The 20225-nt window shown below is 47.7% G+C and overlaps 2 protein-coding genes across 2 annotated transcripts; one reads left to right on the top strand and one right to left on the bottom strand.

Moving 5' to 3' along the window:
* Positions 1-6231: 6231 nt before the first annotated feature.
* LOC136532719 (thioredoxin reductase NTRB-like) lies at positions 6232-8832 on the bottom strand. The gene is made up of 2 exons (XM_066525310.1): positions 7878-8832; positions 6232-6364 (listed from the first exon to the last, which is right to left on the bottom strand). Exons 1-2 carry the CDS (start codon positions 8818-8820, stop codon positions 6273-6275), a joined length of 1035 nt encoding a protein of 344 aa, XP_066381407.1. The 5' UTR covers positions 8821-8832; the 3' UTR covers positions 6232-6272.
* Positions 8833-18541: 9709 nt separating this feature from the next.
* Positions 18542-19097, top strand: LOC136532718 (uncharacterized; the record flags this gene model as incomplete). The annotated part of the gene is made up of 1 exon (XM_066525309.1): positions 18542-19097. A coding segment is annotated over exon 1 (556 nt), but the record flags the coding sequence as incomplete, so codon positions are not given.
* Positions 19098-20225: the final 1128 nt, after the last annotated feature.

The following is a 20225-nucleotide window of genomic DNA, read 5'->3' as shown; positions in this document are numbered from 1 at the left end:
ACATTACCGAGCCTCTAACAACATGTGAGCTGCACATTCCAGATGGTAATAATGCATTAATCATGGTGGCTGTCGGGGTTGTATCTCCAATAGACCGAACGAAGACACCAAGAATCCATGGGTCAGTTATTCAACCTGGATATGCTAGCGTCTCGGTCGATAGAGTGCTCAAAGGTTACAGCAATGTTCCTCTTGACATTGAAGGCGGTGATGGGGAGAAGACACTAGGAGAAGCAGAGAAGACATTTATTCAATGGCGCAAACGCTTCATTATCATTCCTGGGGCGCCACCGCTTCCCCTACCTCACCCTAGGTATGAATGAAAGTGAATGAAATATTATTTTCCATTAATTTTCTATTGGCTTAAAAAATAATTGACACACAACTTGTTTTTGTAGCAGGGTCTCCCCCTAGCCTAGCCTAATCATTCATTCCCCATCTCATCACAGCGTCGCGGGGGGCGAGACGACTTCATCCCCACGGCGATCGCCAACTCCTACACCAGCCCTATCGCCTCCACAACGATCTCCAACTCCTACACCGGCCCCACCACCTCCACAACGATCTCCAACACCTCCACGCCGGTCTCCACCAACACCGGCCACATTGCCTCCACGCCGGTCTCCAACACCGCCCCCACCCCCTCCACAGCGACGCACTACAAAGACGTCTAAGGTCCCGGCGGCAAAGAAGACCCTGAGAAAAAGAGTTATTTCTCAAGAAATACTTTCTGAAAAGACTGATAAGCAAATAGCAGCTGAAGAAGACAAAAAAGTGAAAGATTTTTTTATAGATACCAAAAAGAAGAGTCAAGCAAAGCTTAAGGAGAAGCCGTACTTTTACCTACCACGAGAGGTGCTGAGGCAGAAGGTCGATGCTCACAAGAAAAAGATGATTGAACTTCGTAAGCCTTCGCCACTATCAGACTATGACCGCTCCCTCGTGAAGTCACATGATGCAGATAAGAAAAGGAAAAGAGCATCAGGGAAGGATGTCCCATAGCTCGGACAACAGAAGCAACCAATGCAAAATCTTGTTGTTGCTAATCAATATGGTTCCAACATAGAAGTCTATCGACCAGACAACTCTGGAGAAGTGTCGGTTCAAGCCCTTAATGCTTTTTTTCAAGATACTGGTTTAACCTTGGATCAATTGACGGGCAAAGCTCCAATCCAGAACCTGGAAGTTGATACCTGGAAGACTTATAAATATGGCAAAAGTCTGTACAACCCTGCGGCTCTAAATGAATTGGGTACGCAAATGTACTTGCTCAACAAGTGGTACATGCAGGCATGTGGCAGGGGTGAGCAGTGGATCTTTGTCAGATTTAGAGACCATCATTACTTCCGTGGCGATGACATCTTACATATTAGTTTCGAAGAATTGCATCAACTATACCACATGGACGCTCTGGACAAATCAATCATTAGCTCCTTTTGTTTGTAAGTGATTCTTACTTTTATTTAATAAACTCACTTCCATGCGTACATGTATATAATTATCCTCACATGTAACTTATATTTATATACAGATTCCCGATGTCAGAGCTCTAAAGAATACAAGACACCAGTGTTGGCTTCATTGATTCTTATATCGTATTCAAAACCGGTATTATTGTCAAGGAGCGATGGGTATCTGAAGCATAGGAGAATATCATGATGTTCTTCGTGAAGCAGCACGACAAGACAACAATACTTTTCCCGTACAACTTTGAGTAAGTGTTAATAATAATGTAGTCTACACATTTTATGTAATATCAATACAACTTATATGCATATACGTGTGTGTATAAACCAATGCAGTTTTCACTGGATACTCATTGTCATTGAGTTAAACTCAAGTCGGTTACTAATCTTTGACTCATTGAGAAAAGAACGGGCACTATACCAAGATATGATAGACATTATCCAGGGGTAATTTCGATCTCTCGTGCACAACTATTATTGAATAGACTTTGCCATAATTTATTAACGATAGTACATTATTGGTCGCATAGGGTTTGGAAAGAGTTTATTCGGCAACATCGCAAGGATTGCAAGGCACCACTTAATGTAGTTGAAATACCAGTAAGTTGTACTATATACACTTCCCCACGTGTTTAATTACTATATCGTACTTCAATTTACGTGTGAGATGATGAGACTAATCTTCTTCTCGTACAGTGGTGTTTACGGCAGGAACCAGGTAATAACTTGTGTGGATACTACGTTTGTGAATTTATCACTGCGCACATAAGAAGAACTCCTGAAGATGTCCTCAGAGTACGTATATATCAATTTTTATTTATTTTAAAATGAATATATATACATATATGTGTATTAATACTTTTCCTTTTATTTCAAATGCAAGACTGAATGGTTGAAACGAAGGGTCATGCAAAAAGACCATCTGAAAGCAGTTCAAGAGTCAATAGCAGGATATCTTCTAGAAAAAGTGCTAAATCCCAACGGCGAGTTCTACTTTGATCCTAAGGAATAAATGATGTAAATTAAATGTTTATTGATATCGTTATTTTCGAGAACAAGATTATAAAAGTGTTGTATATATACATATATATATATATCTATAATATATATAGTTTCATACTTTATTCGAATATAATAATGCTCAAGATGAGAATTAGATGTAATTATACGCATGCGTGTATTTATATTAGCAGCGTAGAATACGTACATAAAAACATATTATATATTAAACAAACACGTGTAACTGAACTGAAAACAAATTAAACAAAAAAAAAAGAAAAAGAAAAGGAACCTTTAGTCCCGGTTGGGGTTACCAACCGGGACTAAAGGGTGAACCGTTAGTCCCGGTTGGTGTTACCAATCGGGACTAAAGGGTGCGCCAGGTTTGCTCGGCTGGAGGGCCTTTAGTCCCGGTTGGTGTTACCAACCGGGACTAAAGGTCCCTTTTTAGTCCCGGCTCGATGACCCGGGACTGAAGGTTCCACCTTTAGTCCCGGGATCGTTGTCCCGGCGCGGTAACCGGGACTAAAGGCTGTTACCGCCCGGGACAACAAGTCCATTCTGTAGTAGTGCTAGCTGCTTGCGGTGTTAGGCACGCAGCTACAATTTGGTTGTCCTCATGCATATGGCCGGCTGCAGCTCGCTCTTGTTGCTGGTTGAGGTGGTTGTTGATTGCAGATGGATCCAACCAAAAGGAAGATTTGGAGGCATTATAGTGGGAATCAAGGTTGACCATCTTAGAGTTTTATATCCACATGGCTATAAGAAATAGAGTAACTAACTTTAGGGTGGGAGATTGTAACTGTTTTATGGTTCTGCTATCCATGAGCACTCTAACGACATTTTGGATGACTTGGTGAAATGTTCAACAATAAGGATGCAGTTGGCACTACCGGAATCCTCAATATTGCCGAGTGTTTTTATGTTTGCCTAGCGTATTCCCTCGGGCACTCGATGAATAAGTTCTTTGTCGAGTGCCGCGCTAAAAACACTCGGCAAACAGGATGTTTTGCCGAGTGTCAAAACAAAAACACTCGCCAAATAGGTTGTTTGCCGAGTGTTAAAAAAATACACTCAGCAAACAAAAAAAAAACCTTTTTTCTGAAAAAGAAAGAGAAGAAAAAAAATGAAAAAAAACTTTGTCGAGTGCTTAGATCTAAAACACTCGGCAAAAAAAAGTAGAAGAAGAAAAAAATTTAAAAAAAACTTTGCCGAGTGCCCCATCTAGGACACTTGGCAAACAACGAAAATATCTACTTAACCTAACCGCGTCCAGCACCCTACCCGCCCTCCTGGCCCCACCCCTTCTCTTTCCTCCCGCCCCCAGCGCCCCCTCCCCTTCTCCGCGCACGCGCCACCCCCTCCTCCCTCTTCGGCGCCGGCGCAGCCTGCCCTCCCCTCCTCCCTCGCTGGAGCGGCCCGCCCTCCCCTCCTCCCTCATCGACGTGGCCCACCCTCCCCTCCTCCCTCGTCGGCGCGGCCCGCCCTCCCTCTCCCGGATCCGGCTGTGCCACCACCCTCCCAGCCCTCCCTCTCTAGATCCGGTGGTGCCTCCCTCCCCTCCTCTCTCGGCCGCTCCCTTCTTCCCCGCCCCTCCCTTCTTCCCCGTCCCTCCCTTCTTCCCCGGCGCGGCCTCCCCACCGGCGAGATCCGACGGCCTTTGCTGCCCCCTCCCTCCCTCCCCCAACAGCGAGATCTAGGGAGGGCCCCGGCGGCGCACCCCAGGCGGTGGTGGAGGGGGTGGCCCGGCATTGCGAGCGTGGCACGGATCCATGGCATGGCGTCTCTCTCCCTCCGGCAGCGCCCTCTCTCCTCCCTCCGGTGGTGGCGTGGCACAGGGAGGCCAGACCCGGTGGCAGCGCAGCGCGGGAAGGCCGGATCCGACGGCGGTGTGGCACGGGGAGGGCGGATCCGGTGGTGCCATTTCTCCCTCCTATGGCGCCCTCTCTTCTATCTCCCTCCAATGGTGGCGCCGCGCGGGGAGGCCAGATCCGGTGACGGCGTGGCGCGGGGAGGCTGGATCCGGTGGTGGCGCGGCGCGGGGAGGCTGGATCTGGTGGCGGAGCGGCGCGGGGAGGCCGGATCCAACGGCGCCCTTTCTTCCTCCAGCGACACCCTCTCTTCTCTCTCCCTCCGGTGGTGGCACGGCGCGGGGAGGCTTGATCCGGTGGCGGCACGGCGCGGGGAGGCTTGATCCGGTGGCGGCGCGGGCGGGCCAGCGCCGGTGCGAGCTGGGTGGCCGGATCCGGCGGTGCCCTTTCTTCCTCCGGTGGCTGATGCTTTTTTTATTTTTTTCAAAAAATGTTTGCCGAGTGTTTTTGGGGTACTCGGCAAAGTCTTCGCGAGTGCCCGACGAAAAACACTCGGCAAAGCAGTGTTTGCCGATAAATCATTTGCCGAGTGTCGTTTGCCGAGTGTAACACTCGGCAAATGGTTTGCCAAGTGTTTTGGGGGCTTTGCTAAGTGCCCCTGGCACTCGGCAAAGCTCGTGTATCTGGTAGTGTGGGTACCCAATAGTGTTTTTTTGGGCCAGCTAACTAGTTACAGTCAAATGTCATTCTAGTTCCCTTGTCCCCTCACTCAAATTACGTGAAATCCCAATCTAGTTCATGATCTTGGCATGTAAATTGACACAAAATAGCTTCATATCACTTTAAATCATTTGCAACATATTTAAATGAATTTCGCTGAAAGTTAAGGTGTGAATGGGAGCTTTTAGTTCCAAGGTCCTGCGGTGGATATGGGACAAACAGATTGATCTTCACACATAAATTGGCTTAACATTAAGTAACAGTAAATTTCGCTAAATTTTTAAGGTGTGAGCGTGAGCTTTTAGTCTGTGGGTCCTCCTTTTTACGTGGGGCCCACAAGTTGATCTTGGTGCACAAATCGGCACATGTAGCTTCATACACTTCAAATTTCGAACACGAGCTTTTTGGTTCATATCATTTTGAATCATTTCTAACAAATTTCAGTTAATTTCGCTAAAATTTTAAGATGTGAACGTGAGCTTTTGGTCCGAGATCCGACTTTTGATGATGGGGGTTCACATGCAGATCCTGCTACACTTGAACTATGCATCATGCGGGTCAAGCTAGACTGGACCAACAAAATGGTGGATTCAGTCCAGGGATAAAATATGCACCGACCGCTTTGGGCTGAGTTCGGGTTGGGCCTCAGTAGGCCGCCTACTATTTTTCAATTTTAAAATAAATAAATAAAAGGAATGTTTTGTGTCAACCTCGGGCTGAGCTGATATTTTTTAATGTAAAACTAAAACAGAGCTATGCCTAGGTCCTATCCAATAAGGTTCACGAACCAGGGCACGCTTGGTGGGTTGAGTCGGGCCGGGCCAACTTTGATTGTCCATACGTGATGGAGATCGTGGGCTAACCGAAGGCCGGTTGGCCAGTGTGTGTCTTCAGGCTGCTTGACTGAATGTCCGAATGACTGAATATGTATAAGCATGTAACCGAAGGCCGGTTGGCCAGTGTGTGTCTTCAAACTGAGCGGAAGCTGAAAGGCTGCTAGACATTTGATGGGTATGAGCTCAGCGTAGCAACACGAATAACATAGCGACCATATTGACAATGAAGATATCTAAAAGGATAAGTTCATAGCCGGTGAACATGACGGTTTGCAGTACATAACTATAAGTTTAAAGTTCTGGATCATAATGAGAAGAATATATAGTGTGCTACTAAGCAGCGTGATTATTCAGGTTTTATTTTCAATCATGACAACCCATGGCATACCGCTCATAAGACTGCGGCTTATATTATATTACGGCACCGTCAACTGATCTAGTCAATCAGACACTCGATCATCAGACTTGCCCTCCTGTGCACCGACCCCGACCTCCTGCAGATAGTGCTCAGCATCCAAAGCGGCCATGCACCCTGCAACATCCACAAGTAAATAATAGATATAATTACATATTGGTCACGTGCATCCACAAGTATATATATGCTATGCTGATGAAACCACCAATGCCAGTTTCCTAGATTGATTGATCTTATAAAGAGACAATGAGACCAACCACCATTCTGACTACTATTGCAAAAAAGAGATTGTTCAAAGCAGATGCATCTTGTATGCAGATTTTCATGATAAAACAGGTAATTGTTAACTCTTTCTAATCAAGGATGAAGTAGGCACAATCACCATTTATGCAGTTTATGAGAATTTACTTTGCCAAGTAGAATTTATCATAATTAATTTCAATACTTTCGGTAAAAACATTTCAAATGATCCAGTATATGTTGATTGAAGCATCTTCTAGATAAACGGTTTTTTAAAAGCTAAAGTCAGGACTCTACTTGCTATTGTTTAATAAACTCTTAATCTTATTATCATGGTTCTAAATAACCTGCTATAGTCTAGCTATATCTTTGTTATAGCCCACCTGTAGCTTTGCTATAGTCTTTTCATAGGGTCTATCGCCACAATATTGTCAATCACTACTACAGAAAGCATTTTCATCAATGGATCATTAAAAACGCTTATGAAAATATAACACTGCCGTTTCATGATACAAACTAGCATTGAATATCATTTTCACCAATGCTTCCTTCATGATACGAGCCCACGGTGAAATTGATTTCACAACTATAAAAGGACCATGAGCTCCAAATACCTTAATTCCGATCCCAATCCTCTAGCCGCCCCATCCTCAGTTGCCCACTCCTCACCTATCCCCTCCTCACCCACCCCACCTCTCTTACTTACCCAAATCTCTCTCCACCAAAGCGGCATGGCATGTAGACCCGATGGCATAGCTTGCGTATGCCAGTGGGGCACCTGTTCCTCTCCCCTACTCCACTCCAAGCACACCATGGCGGCCTCGGACGCACCCCATGTTGTCACCCACACACCACTACACGAAGGACATAGTCGAGCCCTGCAGAGGGATGCCCCGATCTGGTGAGATTGCCCTCCCTCTCTCTCTTCCTCAACTCTTGCTCCCTATCCCTCATTCATAGATCTGATGTGGAGGCATCGTGATTCACGCGTGACATGCTTAGATCCTTGGGGGTAGGGGGGTTGCCCGGCTCAGGAGTGACTTTCATATAGCAGACCTAGGAGGGGCTCACCGACGGTGGTCTCGCAGTGGGCCCTCATCCTCTTCACTTCTCCTCTCTCTCTCTCTCTCTCTCTCTCGATCTCCACGATAGGTCCATATGGTGGGCCATGAACATGCTAGCAAGCTCGTCAGCAAGTTCGGTGCCAAACCATTACACAGAGGTGGGCATGCACCCCCGCCTCTCAAAAAATATTTTTTGGCCATATGTGTTCATCTGTTTCGTAGCAGTGAAGTTCCTCTAATCGATATGTTTGCATATTGACCACTTGCAATTGCAATAGGAGCGAACGAATATTCGTAAAAGAATATATCATAGAGCTGTAGAGTACCTGATCCAGCGGCAGTTATGGCCTGGCGATACTTCTTGTCCTGCACGTCGCCAGCAGCGAAGACTCCCTTCACACTGGTGTGGGTGGAGCCCGGCTTGGTGACCACGTATCCCGCCGGCGAGTCAAGCTCGAGCTGCCCACCCAGGAACTCCGTCGCCGGCGTGTGCCCGATGGCGAAGAAGAGACCAGCCACCTGAAGATCCTTGACCTCACCACTCACCAGGTTCTTGACCTTGATGCCAGCCAACCGACGGCCGCCACCGCCGCCTTCTGCGTCACCAAACGCCTGGACAACCACCGAGTTCCAGACGACCTGGATCTTGGGGTTCTTGAGCACCCTGTCCTGCATGATCTTTGAAGCCCGGAAGGTGCTCCGGCGGTGGACGATGTAGACGCGGGAGCCGTACTTGGTGAGGAAGCTGGACTCCTCCATGGCGGAGTCGCCGCCACCTACGACGGCGAGCGGCCTGTCACGGAAGATGGTGGCCGGGCCGTCGCAGACGGCGCAGGCAGAGATGCCGTGGTTCCAGTACGCGTCGGACCCGGGGAAGTGCAGGCGGCGCGCGACGGCGCCCGTGGCGACGATGACGGCATCGGCGAGGACGGTCGTGGACTTATCCGAGACGACGCGGAAGGTGCGGGCGGAGAGGTCGACGGCGGTGACGGTCTCGTTGACGAATCTGGTGCCGAAGCGCAGGGACTGGTCGCGGCAGCGCTTCATCAGGTCGCCGCCCATGATGCCCGCAGGGAAGCCCGGGAAGTTCTCGACGACGGTGGTGGTGGTGAGCTGCCCGCCCGCGGCCACGCCGTTGGCCATCCAGCCCTCGAAGAGAACGGGCTTGAGGTCCGCGCGGGCCGCGTAGATCGCCGCCGTGTGCGCCGCGGGGCCGCTCCCGATGATGCACACGCGTGTGCGGAGCGGCGCAGCGGCGGATCCCTCCATTGCGGCTGCTTACTTGTGCTGGCTTGGCTTCGCGGCGGCGATCTGTCTCAATTCAGCTCGCGCAGAGTCTGCATGGTCACTGGTCGGCTGAAGTCCCTTTAAAGACGCCCGCGGTGTGGACGTGTCAATCATGGTCGCCCTCGCCCCCCAATGCTTTATGGATAGAAAAAAAAACTTTAATTTTAATAAAAATATAAAAATAACCTGTGGCAAAAGAAAATTTTAATAAAACTAATACTTTCATTAAAATAATGGAAATGGTTGTGTTGGATGACTCAAGAATTTTCAATTTTATTTTTTTTAAAATGGTTAGCAATTTTTGAGACCACTAAATAAATAACAAAAACCTACTCAGCTTTGATGAGGACTCTAACATAGCAGAAGAATGTGGTGTGGACAATCGATTTTGTTAATATGTAGAATGCCATCTTGTACATTTTAAATTGTTTAGCTCAAATATCTTAAGTGACATACTGATACTAGAGAGCTAAGTGAGTTCCAAAGTGACATTCTACCTTCTTCTTGAGAAATTACTACACCTTATATATACTGACACAATTAACCTCATAAAAATGGCACTAAAATCGTGCAAGTTGAGAATTGAAGGTAACTTCGAAAGCGACTCATCTAGCAAGTCCAAGCTAGGTCATTTTCAAAGTGGCTAACTCTAGTAGGTCACTTAGCACATTTAGCAATGAAGCAAGAAGGTATACAATTGGCATTGTGTGTACTAGCAAAATGGAATATTCAAATCTACACCTAATATTCATGTTTTTAAACTTAATAACAAACAGTTAGCAATTTCCAAGACCACTAACATAGATGAAGAATAATGTGGTGTGGATAATCCATTTTGGTAACCATTCAAATATCTTAAGTGGCATACAGGAGAGCTAGGTCGTCACTTCCAAAGTGGCATTCTACCATGTTGTGGAGAAATTATATTAGTAACACCTTATACTGACACAACCTCTTCAAAATGGCACTAAATTGGTACAAGTTAGGAATTGAAGGTCTGTTCGAAAGCGACTGTTCTAGTGAGTCCATGTTAGGTCATTTTCAAAGTGACTAACACTAGTAGGTCACTTATTAGCACATTTAGGAATGAAGCAAATTTGAAGGTAGACAATTGGTGTTGTGTGTATTAGCAAAATGGAATATTCAAATATACACCAACTTTTCAAATGTAAGGTGACTTCCAAAGCAACTCTTCTAGTACATATATAGTCGTGTCACTTTCATTGTGACTGACTCTAGTATGTCACCTAGCACATTTTGGAATTGAGCAATTCTAAAGATATACAGGTTGTGTCACATTCATAGTGACTAACCTCCTCAAAATGCAAACCTGGCCGGGCTCCTTCCGCATAGCTGCTGTCCATGCACTGGGCAGTGGACAGACATGTATGCGTGCACGCTGCGGCCTCTGCTTAATCTGTATACGTACTATAAGGTAAAACCTACCTGTATTGAGTAGTGTTGTGATTTGTCCAAGTTGCATGTAGGTGACACTGAAGTTTTATAAGGTGACACTGAAGTTTTATAGGAGTATAGCTGTGTCGATAAAAAGCATGGGGTTAAGGATCCATCGAGACATGGGGACAAACTGTGGGATGATGTGCTTGTTTTTGCAACCACCTATGGGCCGTGCAGTGCAGCACCCTGTTGCAGACAATGCACAATTCGATTTGCCGATGCTGCCCTTGCTGTCACGTGTCCTAGCTGGCGAGAGCTGCAGAGTAGGCGAGTGGGTCATTGCCTAAGCAATATATGTGCCATTTTTTTACCATCAGCCTAAGGATACCGTCTTGTCACCATATCTTTCATATCTAAATTCAAAATTAAGCAATATATATGTGCCATTTTTTATCATCTGATGAGGTCTTCGTGAGGGTGAACTTCGGTAAGCAATTTGGCCTAATCTTGCTGCTGACTTGAACACGCTGCCTTTTCACAACTGGATTCAGGCGCTTAGCCAAGTGCCTAATGCACTCGGCAAAGGCTACTTTGCCCTCGGCAAAGCCTTTGCCGAGGGCAGCACTCGGCAAAGAGCCTCCGGTAAAAAATTCGTCGGCAAAGAATTCTTTGCCGAGCGCCTTTTATCGGGCACTCGGCAAAATCTCGGCACTCGGCAAAGAAAAGTGATCGTCACGGCGCCGGTTGCGTTAGCACATGCTTTACCGAGTGTCATGTCAGAGGTGCTCGGCAAAGATTTTTAAATTTTTTTTTTCAAAATTTCTTTGCCGAGTGCCCTACCGGGGAGGCACTCGGCAAATATTTTTTTATTTTTTTAATAATTTCTTTGCCGAGTGCCCTGCCAGGTCAGCGCTCGGCAAATATTTTTTTTAAAAAAAATCTTTGCTGAGTGCCCTGGCCCTGGCACTCGGCAAAGAGGCTAATTTTTTTTTATTCTATGTTCACAAACACAGCATATAAGAGATATATATATAACATCTGTGACATCACAAACACAATATAGCACATATATATCACATCCATCTCCTCACAAAGGCAATACCACATATATATCACATGTCGATCACACAATATCTCACATACACGACATCACAAGCATAATAGGTCCAATATCCATCGAAACAAGTCGATAGTTGATTACAGTGCATCTCATGTCCATCAAGCGGTGAAAAAGAGATACAAACTACCGGTGAGGAGGAAACTGAGTGCTTGGTGAAGGAAAAGTGCCGTCGCCTGCTTGCGCCTGAGATGGGTTATTCAAACCTGCCGATGGAGGCTGCATAAAGGACAAGAGATTGCATCTGTTAGAGTGGTCATCTAATGAAAGCACTAGTCGAAGCAATTTGGTTTCATACTCACAGGACTAGCTCTAACTGGCGGCGACGGTGGAGCGAACTGTGGCATAGCTACACCGTGCATTTGCCCAAAGTTCTGCAGGAACGTCATAATCTCCGCAAGCTGCTTGGCCTGCCTTTCCCGCTCGGCCCGCTCGTCCTGTCTTTCCCGCTCGGCCTACTCGGTCCTTGCCGCCAGGTCCCGCAGCTCCTGAGCCATCCTCTCGTTCTCGGCCTGCAACATTTCAATCGAATATTTCAGTAATACAAAGGTAACTAAGTTATTTAAAGATCAATGTACGAAGAGTTAAACGGGACTAACCTAGAGTGCGTCGACCCGTTGCTGTGAAGGGGACGGCCGTTGGCGTATGGCCGGGCCTCCGCTCGGGGTCTGTGCTCGGATCTGGGAGAGGGAGGGAATCTCGCTGGGCTCGAGGGTGCCATCGCCAATCCAGTATCGCCCATGCTTCTTGCCTTGTCCGAGCCTCATGACCATCGATGTCGTCGGTGCTCGGATCCCAGTCTGGCCCATGGACTGACCTTGCCTCCGACGCGTACGAACTGATGCGGGTGTGGACGCTCGGGTTGCTGTAGGACTCAGGCGGGTCATCCGGGGTGAAGGTGACAGCGGACGTCGCCTTACCCTTGCGGGCCAGACCATATGCCATGAAATTGGAGATGGACTGCCCACTATGTGACGCCGACTGCGAGAAAGACAACAAGATGATTAGAAGAAACATGTAGAATGGAGCGTCAGAATACTAAAAATTCACGTACCCATGCTTGCTTGTACGCGTCGAGGCTGCGGCTGCCTTGATGGTGTGTGGGGCCTGTCGCTGCCATACGCCGCTCCCGCCCCGCCGCGTGGTCCTGGATATAACCCTCCGTGAACCACCTGTCCACGATCATCTCCCAGCAGTCCCGATACGACTCACACCACCATGGAATTGTCTACATGTCATAAAGAATTTGAGATGTAAGAAGACCAAATTAAAGCTACTTAATCTCAAAACAAATCCGTATTCTTCTTCTTCATTTACCTCAAGATACTGTTCCCGGGTCAGCGTCCTCTGTCTTGCCTGTGTCTTGGTGATCTTCTCACCAAGGTGCGTGGCGTAGTACTTGACGATGCAAGTGAGGTGCTCCTCGTAGTGCATGTTGTTGATTCGTTTCCTAGCACTTTTCACCATCACCTTCTCTGCCCTGTCCTCCTGTCCCTCTCCACATCTGAAAAAAGTCTGCAGAAAGACACAATGTATCAATTCATTATGTCAAAAAAAGTCAAATGAATGCGATGTATTGATCAAAGTTGTGCGAGCGAGACTTACCTAGAACTCTGTCCTCACCCGCTCCTGCTTATCTCCACATGTGTCGGGGGCATCTTTGTAGTGGTCGCACGATTTCACCGGCTCAGTGTTCCCCTTGTGCGTGACAATGCCGGGGTAAAAGTGCCTGCACACAAGACCCAGGATGTGGTTGGGGTTGCGTGAGTCACCAGGCGACACAACTAGCCAGTGCCTGCACAAGTCATTAACAAACATTATTAGTTTCTCTGACAATTTTCAACATGTTATATGAAGTAGCTATGATAAAATCTAAAGTTACTTACCTATCCCCCTAGGGGCGGATCACTAGGCGTAGGGGAAGAAGCGGAGGCCTAGGGAGTTTCGAGGGACCTCGCAAGTAGATCCTGGCCACAACAGAGGAGTCCGAACCAGCTGTGCCTCCAGCATCGCTGCCCTGATGTGCGTCGTCTCCCTCGTCGTCCGTCTGCCGAACCAGCTCCTCCTCGTCCGAGGAGTTCAGGGTACGGCGCTCGTCCTCCGGCACATCACACGGCCTGACTAGAGGAGGCCGACCCTCCTGCTGCCGCTGTCGCTACCGCTGCTCTTGGCCCTCTGCCTCCTCCCATCCGACAACCCCTCTTTTGCATCCGGATCTTCATCGCGTGCCCTCATGAACCTCGAGTTCACGTTCCTTGGCACACGACTGCCCGCCATCTTTGTTCAATCACCTGCAATTAAAAAGAAACAAACAAGACATTAGTACATGTGTTAAAAATAGATGCTAAATAAATAAACAAAACACGATTACAAAATAACATAGTATTACATGTATTAGAAGTAATCATCATTATTGGGATTATCTGGATCATATGTCTCGTCATCACTATCAAAAATGTCTAAATAAACAACACTATCCGAAGGTTCAATGTTGCCTTCATCGTCATCGTCTAAATGTAATCGCTCAAGCATTTCTATGTCCTTGGCATTTTGCACCTCATATCCTTCTTCCTCGTCATCGACCCTTTCATTGTCTACTTCCATTCCGATCGCCTCGGTTAAGTCTATCACCAACCTCCCTAGTAGCCCATCTTCTTGATAGAACTCTCCTTCATATGTGTTTGGGTTGAAGTTGTAATCTTCATCATTTGGGATAGCTAGTCTACCATGTGGCAATACCTGGTGCACAATAGCCCAACCCTTAAGAGCCTTGTTGCCTTGGCACACGTATGGCAAATAATAAACCTGCACGGCCTAGTGAGCCACAATAAAGACATCTTTTCCTTAATAGATGGAATCTTGTCGAATCTCGACTTGACCAATATTAGGGCTCCATTTCGTTAGTCGAGGATTGAACTAGTGGCATTTGAACATGACGAGACGAAGAGGTTTCGAACCATAAAATGAAAGTTCATAGATTTCTTCGATTATGCCATGATACTCGAGGCCATCAGTGCCGGGAGTACAAACTCTGCTGTTTGTGGTTTTTCGATGGGGCCGAGCTCGCTCGTAGCTTGCTATGTGAAAGCGATATCCATTCACATCATAACCTGAATAAGCTTTCACCTTATTGTCGAAGCCATTTGCAACCTGTCTCAACTCCTTACTCATAGTTGCATCGGTTTGGGCCTGCAAGCGCAAGAATGAAAGATTGCCGGACTAAGTACGCGAAACTCGAAATCTCGAACTAGGTACGAGGTAAATTGGACAATACCTTTGTTTTGAACCAAGAAATAAAATTAGGCCTCCCTTCTCCAGGACCCTGTGAAAGAAGGGTATCGGTTTGCCGTGGGGTAGGACCCCTTGGTTGATGCCAGGATACACGAATAAATTCCCTATGCAAATGAGAAAGAATCAGTTGGATGCAGAATAGTGACATCATATTGAAACAAGTTCGTTGAGAACTTACTCAATGAACGGCTTCACCTCGGTTAGGTTCTGCAACACATATAGCATGATACTGTGCCACTCTTCATTATCCAACCTCTTATTGGTCGATCCACTTGCGCTTCTGAGTTGCCCTTGGAAAAGGCTGAGGTTGGATTCATTCTCGTCAGCATTGTAGCGAGGGAGTGGATTATGCACGCTAGGAAGGTTCGTTGTGTAGTATAGCTGTGTGAAGTTTGTTACCTCCTCTAGAATGGAAGCCTCTGCAATGGAAGCCTCAATTTTGGCTTTATTTCTACATTTTTTGCGAACGACCTTTAGACATCTCTCGATTGGATAGCACCAATGGGCTTGCATGGGCCCCCCCAGATGTGCCTCATATGGGAGGTGCACAATCAAATGCTGCATCGACAAGAAGAAGCCGGGTGGAAAGATCTTCTCCAACTTACAAAGCAACTCAGGTGCCACTTTCTCCAAGTTTGCAACCACGGTCCGAGATAGCTCCTTGGCACAAATCTGGCGGAAGAAATAGGTCAACTCTACAAGCACTAGCCAGACATGCTCAGGAACATAGCCTCGTACCATCGCCGGAAGAAGCTGCTCAATCCATATGTGTTAGTCATGACTCTTCATCCCATTGACTCGTATAGTGCCTAAGTTCACTCCCCTGCTCAGGTTCGCTGCATACCCATCAGGGAACATTAACGCCTTGATCCATCGTAGTACTTCCCTCCTTTGTTCGGGTTTTAAGACGAAATCGGCCTTAGGCCTTTTCTAGTTCTTGCCGTTTGCAGGAGGCCGCATCTCTTGCTGTGGTCTATCGCACAACATCGCCAGATCCACTCTAGCCTTAGGGTTGTCCTTAGACTTGTCAGTGTCCATGAGTGTTGCCCAAAGTGCCTCGGCGATATTCTTTTCAGTGTGCATGACATCAATGTTATGGGGCAGTAGGAGGTCATTGAAATAGGGGAGCCTCGTCAAGCCAGACTTATGAGTCCACATGTGTTGCTCACCATATCCCACAAAACCACCTTCTTCATTGGGCACGAGAGCATCTATCTGAGCATGAACCTTGGCACCAGTCTTCAAGTGCGGTCTAGGGTCCGTGACTGCGACACCTTTCCTAAAGTTCTTGGTGTCTTGTCGGAATGGATGGTTGGAATCTTGGAATTGACGATGTTGATCGAACGACGAATACTTGCCACCCTTCTTCAACCAAATGAACCTCACAGCTTCTTGGCATAATGGGCACGGGAACTTCCCCTGAACACACCAGGCGCTGAATAACCCATACGCCAGGAAGTCATGCATGGAGTATTGGTACCAGACGTACATTTTGAAGCTTTGCTTTGTAGCTTGGTCATATGTCCATACCCCTTCATTCTAAGCTTTGATCAATTCATCAATCACAGGCTCCATGAACACACCCATATTCTTCCCCGGGTGTCTAGGAATTATCAACGTCAAGATCACGTTATGTCGTTGAAAGGCGAGGAGATTGAGGGGGATAACAAACATGGGCCAACATGTGTAAGGGGCGGCCATCATGCCATAAGGATTGAACCCATCTGTTGCCAGCGCGACACATACATTACGAGCCTCATCGGATTTCAGACGATGTTTGTCATTAAAGCTGGTCCATGCTTCACCATTAGATGGATGTATCATCTTGTCAAGATTGTACCATTTGCCATTCTTGTGCCACGTCATCTGTTTCACGGTTTCCTCGGTCATGAATAGCCTTTGAAGCCATGGCACGAAGGGAAGGTGCCATAAGACTCGGGCGGGTATCTTAAGCTGCCTCTTCTGGCCACCACCATCACTAGACTCTACCTCTAGGAACCTAGAAGCTTTACACTTCGGACAGTTATTTGCCTCCTTATGTTCTTCACGAAATAGGACACACCCGTTTGGACAAGCATGTATCTGCTCATACGGCATCTTTAGTGCTTTAAGGAGCTTCTGTGCCTCGTACATGGTCTTCGGCAACATGTGGTCCTTTGGAAGCAGGGTGCCAACCATGGCCAACACCTTATCGAAGCCTTCTCGACTCATGTTCAAATCAGACTTCAACCCGATCAAGCGACTAATGGCATCCAGCTGAGAGACCTCAGAATGAGCGTGAAGGGGTTTCGCCGCCGAGTCCATCATGTACTTGAACGCATCTACGGCTGCCAGCATCTCCGCCTCCTCATGTCCTTCAGCAAACTGTGCTTGGTGAATGTCATCTACCATGCCTGCTACCCCGGCATCAGCATCGAAAGCCTCGACGCGTGGTCTCACCACCTCCTCTCTCATACGATTGGCTTCACCATGGTGGACCCACCGGGTGTAGTTCGGCGTAAACCCAATCTTGTGCAGATGTATACCCATGACTTCCTGGTTTTGCATTCTCCTGTTACCACACTTGCTGCAGGGACACAAAGCCATTTTCGGGTATCTAGCGGCCTTGCCAAATGCACGCTTCAAGAAACGATCGGTCTTGTTCATCCATTCAATGCTGACATCTCCCTGACTTGTCCGGCCCATGTACATCCATTGACGGTCGTCCATCCTCTAGCATATATAACATCTCCACAGGTGACCATCAATTGAATCTACGCGGTGTCCCTACTCTCTAATAGGTGAGGATATGTCCTAATCCCACTCGCGGATGCGTAGATGAGGTTAGTTTCCATGCTCCGCTCCTATCCGAAGACAGAATTTCAGCAGCACCTCCCCGCTGTTCTCCCGATACACGTCCGGCAAGGGAGAATGTGTATTCGGAGAACAATAGGGGGTGATGCTGAAACACCATCTCGGACTAGAGCGGACCATGGAAACTAACCCATCTACGCATCCGCGGGCTGTCCAAAAAACGTGGACAATCCAAAACAGATATGGTCACAGATATACAAAGATCTACATACCTCCAACCGTATCTCTTTTGGACGAGAGACACCTAACTAGGTTACGCGACCAAAGACCACATATGGATAGAGGGGTTATACCTAGGGTGCCGGTGAGGTCAGGGTAGCGGGGCAGTGGTGAGTTGGTGCAGTGGTGAGTCGATGCGGTGCAGGAAGACCCGCAGCGCCGACGAAGACGATCGGGGTCGCCGAGTCCCTCCCACAGGTCCTCCTGCAACAAAGGGCAAAATTGGTTAGTGTCGACTCAAAATTTCGGCAGCACCTCCCCTGCACGGGGAGGTTCCCAAAACCCGCAAAAAACATGGCACAAAGGCCAACAAACACATATATACTAAACATGGGCATGAAGGCCAACAACCACCAATATATCAAGAGGAGCCATGTACTTTAGTTCTCTTTCCATGCAGATGAAAGTATTGAAGTAGCACAACAACAATTACTACAAACCCTACAACTACTACTAACACTACTACTAACAACTACTTAACTACTAACAGTACTAATACTAAGAACTACTTAACTATTAACAACTGCTACTACTAACCACTACTACTTACTAAGTACTACTATTTACTAACTACTACTACTACTAACCCTACAACTAACACTACAAACTACTACTAACAACCACTACTACTTACTAACTACTACTACTTACTAACTACTACTACTAACCCTACAACTAACACTACTAACTACTACAACTAACACTACAACTAACACTACTAACTACTATTACTAACACTACAACTAACTACTACTACTACTACTAACACTACAAGGGTAGGGCTTATCTTGGCGGCAAGAACGACAAGAGCGAGGGCCAGCGATGATGGCGGGGATGACCGCAACAGCGCGAGGATCAATGGGCGGTCGGAACGGCGCGAGGATCGATGGGCGGTCGAGTCGGCACCTTCCTCTTCTTCCTCCTCCCCCTTCTCTTTCTTCCTCTTCTTCCTCCTCCCCTTCTCTTTCTTCCTCTTCCTCCTCCCCTTCTCTTTCTTCCTCTTGCTCCTCTCCTTCTCCCTCTGCTGGCCGGCCGCAGGGCACGGCGGGGCCAGTGGAGCTCGGGGCCGGCGGGGGAGCTTGGGGCCGGGGGAGCTCTGGGCGGCTCGGGGCCAGCCGGGTCGCTATCCCCGGGGAGCTCGGAGCCCGGGGCGCCGATGAGCTCGGGGAGGTGGCCGAGGACTCAGGGCGCGGGAGCGTGGCCACCGGGGCGGGGCGGGAGCACTGGCTGGGCGCCGGGGCAAGCGCTGCTAGGACGGGGGCGGGGGGGGGGGGGGCGGGACGGGGGCACCGGGGTGGGCCCGGCAAGACCTCGCCGAAGGGGGACGACGGCGGGGGCGGCGGTGGCGCGGCAGGGAAATGCGGTGGCGGGTGGGAGAGGAGTGAGCAGGGGGTGGGGTTGGGCCGCCCGTTTTGGGCCTTTAGGTTAAAAGATTTGCCGAGTGCCGGGCCCAGTGGCACTTGGCAAAGGGTTTTTTTTAATTCTTTGCCGAGTGCCCTGTGACCTGGCACACGGCAAAGGCTTCTTTGCCGAGTGCCAAGGTTGGCACTCGGCAAATTAATTTTTTTTGTTTTTTTTTGCCCTATTTTTTTCTAGGGCCTTGATACAGTAATTACAACTCCATTTCAAAATTTAGGACAATTTTGAGTTTTGTTACTATATTTCCTTAATTATTTTTGTTTCGTTGAATTTTTCTGACTATTTCAAATTTGAACTGCATGTACTTGAAATAATGGAATTTGGTCATTCAAAAAATGGTATTCATGATGTTTGGCGTATGTTGAGGCCGTATCCAAGAACTCGCATGAAATTACGAGCATCTTGTTGTCGTAACATGACGATGTACTTGTGGGAAAAGTGTATTTAAATTATATAAAATCCAAACGAAGTCCAAAAATCACGAAACTTGTCGAGGTGTCTTGTTATCGCATGTGGAGGCCGTGGTAAAAATTGAGAAAGTTTGGAGCAAGTTGTGACGTCGGATGCCTAAAAGCCAGATATCTCCACATGTGAAATGAAGTTTTAATTACTGTAGCAAGACCCTAGAAAAAAAATGGGTGAAAAAACAAAAACAAAAAATTAATTTGCCGAGTGCCAACCTTGGCACTCGGCAAAGAAGCCTTTGCCGAGTGCCAGGTCACAGGGCACTCGGCAAAGAATTTTAAAAAATAAAAATAAAAAACCCTTTGCCGAGCGCCCAACGGCGGGCTCTCGGCAAAGGCTGACGGCAGGTGGCCGCCATCATGCCGGCCACCTTTGCCGACGGCCAAATTTTGTCGAGCGCCCGGCACTCGGCAAAGATTTTTTTGCCGACGGCCAATCTTTGCCGAGCGCCCGGCACTCGGCAAAGGAAATTTTTTGCCGATGGCTAAAGTTTGCCGAGTGTCCGGCTCTCGGCAAAGGCAGATTTGCCGACGACCTATCTTTGCCGAGTGCCGCTGGGTCCAGCTCTCGGCAAAATATTGCCTTTGCCGAGTGCCCGACAGAAAGCACTCGACAAACCTTTTTG

This window comes from Miscanthus floridulus, unplaced genomic scaffold (assembly GCF_019320115.1).
Source record: "Miscanthus floridulus cultivar M001 unplaced genomic scaffold, ASM1932011v1 fs_697_1_2, whole genome shotgun sequence".
Classification (NCBI taxonomy): Eukaryota; Viridiplantae; Streptophyta; class Magnoliopsida; order Poales; family Poaceae; genus Miscanthus; species Miscanthus floridulus.
This window is presented reverse-complemented; position numbering and strand designations above follow the sequence as displayed.